This window comes from Octopus bimaculoides, chromosome 9, assembly GCF_001194135.2.
Source record: "Octopus bimaculoides isolate UCB-OBI-ISO-001 chromosome 9, ASM119413v2, whole genome shotgun sequence".
Lineage (NCBI taxonomy): Eukaryota > Metazoa > Mollusca > Cephalopoda > Octopoda > Octopodidae > Octopus > Octopus bimaculoides.
In genome coordinates this window covers 67,047,047-67,051,695 of record NC_068989.1, presented here as the reverse complement: position 1 = coordinate 67,051,695, position 4,649 = coordinate 67,047,047, and the positions used below count along the sequence as shown (strand labels likewise).

At 38.0% G+C, this 4,649-nt stretch overlaps 1 protein-coding gene across 1 annotated transcript in view; it reads right to left on the bottom strand.

Annotated features, from left to right (window-relative positions):
- Positions 1-4,038, bottom strand: part of LOC106870039 (NAD-dependent protein lipoamidase sirtuin-4, mitochondrial) — a 32,053-nt gene extending 28,015 nt beyond the window's left edge. The window contains exon 1 of the mRNA XM_052970728.1: positions 2,547-4,038. Within this exon, the coding sequence (XP_052826688.1) occupies positions 2,547-3,239 (693 nt within the window). The 5' untranslated portion in view covers positions 3,240-4,038. The remainder of the gene's footprint in view (positions 1-2,546) is intronic.
- Between the last annotated feature and the right edge of the window lie 611 nt (positions 4,039-4,649).

Genomic DNA, 4,649 nt, shown 5'->3' with positions numbered 1-4,649 from the left:
GATTTTAGGGGGAATCGCATGACTGTGACATATAGAACACATTATCGAAAACGAAAATCGTCAAAATTAAAAAATAAAAAAGTTACAGCCATTTTCCCTCAGTGTCTAATTCCAATGTCCACCAACTGTTGTACTATTACACTGGCCTACCCGTCGTGGTTTGGCAACATATAAAGTAACGGTAAATAAATATTTCTATAAAAATGTCGATCATCTTCATCATTCATCTTATAACCAGTACAATTGGTAAATAATACTTATCGTTACAATGGGTGATACATCGACTACACAACACAAAAACATCAACCGTTACATAAGTACCAACTGAGCACTGAGGGCAATATCAACTTACCTCTTCCCCTAAAATTGCTGGCCTTGTGCCAAAATTTGAAACCATTATCATTATTGTTGTTGTTAATAATAAAATTAATCTCCCAAAGTCATCTTTGCTTTTCATCCTTTAGAGGTCAACAGAATACTATATCAGGTAAGGTAGAGGGTGAGGTCAATGTAATAAACTAACCCCTTACCCTAAAAAATTGCTGACTTTGTGCCAAAATTTGAAAGAATTATCAAAGTGGCAAGCTGGCAAATTCGTTAATGTGTCAGACAAAATGTTTAGCAGCGTTTCTAAAAGTACTATTAATCAATTATATTGACTAATTCTTTCCTTCAAATTTTTGACCTTGCACTTATATTTTTAAAACATTCATTGTTTATGCTTTACTTGTACGGTTTTGTTTAGTTAGTCAGCAATAGAACCGATAATTCAATAAACCATCTGGGATATAGTTAAAAACTTGAAGTTATAAATACATAGATGTTTTGTAGAAGCAGTGAAGTTACATAAGATGATTCCATAGATGTTGTTGTCCTCACTGACCCAATGAAACATTTAAGGGAAACGTAAAACATATCAAGAAGAGAGCCTCTATGTGGTCGATAGATCTGCTAGAAATTGCAACCAAAATTTCTTCCAACATCATGCAATCGTGTTAAAAATAGTAAAAAGGAATTGTACTACTAAAGCAGAGTGGTCCCGAACGCGCAGTCGCGCGTCCGCGCTAGCTAGTCGTGAGTGGTCGATCCTAATCCTATCCCTAACCCTAAACACACGTATTCATTTTGAACACGCGCACTTTTTGTAGGATCGACCATTCACAACTGCGCGGGTGCGCATTCGGGACCACTCTGCTTTAGTAGTACCAAAAGGAATAATACATTGAATAATTGTAGTCGAAGGCATCTAATGTCTGGTGAAAGATGGAGTTGTTACGGCTGGAACAGTTTTGATTATAAGTCTGCTCGTCAGAGCTGGCCAATGGGAGAAGAAGATGATGATGGTGGTGGTGGTGATAAAACGCGACGCGGGCTAATAAAACATGTTTGGTTCTGGCGAATACTGGCCGAAACTTACACCAGATATATGTCAGTGTGTTGTTGCTATATAGTCCCAGGTAAGCCCTAATCGAGCAGAGCTATGATTCAAGGCATTCCAAGCCTTGACCATGTTACATCTTCTTCTTCCAGACAGGTGGAGATGGAGTATATGTAATCTGGGTATACCCCCCACCCTTTAAAATTTTTTTTTTTACGGAATCCTATGTTTCAGACCATGGAGAATCCGATTTTGGAAATTTTTTTTCAAAAATCTCAATTTCAAAATTTCGACCCCCCCCCCGGTTTTTATATAGATCCACAGGGTAAACCTAACCCTAACTCAAACCCTAACCCTAACCCTGACCGTAACCCTGACCCTAACCCTAAACCTAACCCTAACACTAGTGTTGTGAGATTTGGCTGTTATTTCTAGCATGTAAATAGCCTGCTTGGTGGGGGGGGTGGATTGAAATTTTTCAAATTTTTTTTTTTCAGAATCGGAATCTCCATAGCCTAAAACGTGGGATTCCGTAAAAAAAAAAAAATAAGGATGGGGGGAAAGGTTCAGATTACATATAGTCCATCTCTACCTCCAGACTTACATAATTAAGTCACTTTGTTGAACGATATGATCTGGATCTTTGGTGCTTGTAGCCGAGTTCATTCTGTAAACATTCGGGTTACGTTTCCAGTTCTAAAACAACTCTCTTCCTTCCTCCTAATTTAGGAGACCCTATAAAAAAAACCTTGGGCTTTACCCTTCCTTCTCTATGTCATGTAAAAACAACAGCAACAATACAAACAAAGGTATCCTTCTATTAAGACTGCGAGGTTTGATTTCAAGGAGATTTGGCTGTACTGTTTAGCAAATTGAACAACCACACAGAATACTCTTGCCCTCATTGTTTATAACATTGATTTGTTCGTGCAATGTTTCGGTTATATAACGAAAGTGGTTAATGACCGTGATTAAATAACTGCTAGTGTGTATGAACAACAAATATATTTCGATAGTACACAACTCGCGCCACCAAAAGTTTTCGCATTTTGATAAACTTTAGAACAAAAAAATGTAGGCAATGTTTTCAAATATTTGTAGGGCAGAAACGGTTTAGGAATCTAACATCTATCGAATTGTTTTATTTGCATTATAAGCTTATACTTACCTTGAATGACTGCACTAGTTTATCAGCAAGCTGAACATCACCATCTGGAGCAATAGCAATGTACTCGGCTTGCCAGTCAGAGTTTAAGTTGTTTAAAAGTACTTGCATTTCAGTGCGGGGCATCTTCATGTGACAAGACAAACAATGGACACGATGAGAACAACCGTGCAGTTCTGTTAATCGTTTACTACCAGCTTTTGAATGTAAAGCATCAACATTTTGTGTGATTAACCAGTATAACTGGCCAGATTTCTCCCAGGACGATAGAATATAATGAATAATATTGGGCTGGAATGAAGAAAACTGGGGCCAGGCAACAAAGTTTCTTGCCCAATATCGCTGTCGCCGGTCGCTATATTTAAGGAACTCTTGGTATCGTATAGGCGTATGGTTACTTCGTGCATACATCCCAACTTCTTCGGATCGGTAATCAGGAATTCCACTTTCGGTGGAAACACCTGCTCCCGTCAGCACTGTTATCGTTTTGTTGTTTTGCAGAAAATTCCTGATAATATCAAGGTGGCGGTTTTCCACAGCCTTGCTTTTGGGAACGAACATACCTCGGTAACGTTTGAAAACGAATATATCATTGTTTCTTAATACAGAAAGTAAATTCGCACAGAAAGTATCTTTGATTGCTCTGGTGATCATTTTAGTTCGATAAACAGGGCCCGCTCGTACGTTACATAACATCGAAAACTTAAAAACAGCAAAAGTCGTTTTGATTAAGAAGAGAAGGGAAATAACTATGTCTTCCTCACAACAAAACCTGGAGTTGTCTTCCAATTGCGGGAAGGGTTAATCAATGACGTTTAGGCTGTACTTTTACTAAATATTCAAAATATTTAAAACAAGCCTAATGGTTTTATTTTGATTGCACGTGCCGTGAGTAAAATAGTCTAACTAGACTATAGACAAATAAATTATCAACGAATTACCTTATCATTATAAGAAAACATGTAAATATATGTTTTGACAATGTTTTCATTTCATCATATTCCTGTACATTTGTCACTTATCTCAATTTGACCTGCTCGTTGTGTGTAAAAATAGAACAAAGAAGTACTTCTGTCACGCTGCTTCGTTGAACTTAAGGTTAGTTTACAGCCCATAACAGCCGGGTGTAATTTGAGGTAACTCACATCGTGTGTTTGTTATTGGTCCGCCATCACCTCTTATCGGAATTCACACCTGTTTAACAGTGAGTTGGTACTAGAATGGGGCGTGAAGAAGCCGTTCGCGTCACAGGGACATTCGTACACGCTCCCGATATTTCTGTTTTCTTACTGATAACTTTCGTAAAGACTAAAATTATTCTAAAAGGCATTATTTCGTATCTTCTGAATTTCATATCAGCTAATATCAATAGCGGATAGAAGAAACGCAAAGAGAAACAAAATACTTTTACTAAAAAAACAAACAAAACGGAAATGGGATTAATGGCTTTACAAAACTGAACAGTAAGAAAACTTAATGAAAAAATAAAAAAAATTAAATAAAAAATAAATAATAAAAACAGAGATAACACTAAATAATTATTAGATGTATTGAATGAAGTGATGGAAAATAGTCAGTAACATAGGCGCAGGCGTGATTGTGTGGTAAGAAACTTGCTTCCCAACCACTTGGTTCCGGGTTCAGTTCCACTACATGGCACCTCGGGCTAACGTCTCTTATTACAGCCTAGCGAGGAATTTGGCGGACGGAAAGAGAGAAAGCGTGAGAGAGACTGTGTCAGTGTTTGTCCCCTACTACCACTGGACAACCGGTGTTGGTTGGTGTGTTTACGTCCCTGTAACTTAGCGGTTCGGCAAAAGACACCGATAGAATAAGTACCAGGCTTTAAAAAAAAAAGAGAAAAAGTACTGGGGTCGGTTCATTCGACTAAAAATTCTTCAAGGCGATGCCCCAGCAGAGCGGCAGTCTAATGATTAAAACAAGTAAAAGATATACGTAAGATAACTTATTTCAGATTTTATTCAGTTGTTAAAACAACCGTCTGTTTACACCCTGTCAATAAGCGTGTGGACGGAGGAAGGTAAAGAGTCAAGGCTCGCGTGGAAGAAGCGTGTTAGCGTGTAGGCGACATGCTCTTTGAACCTG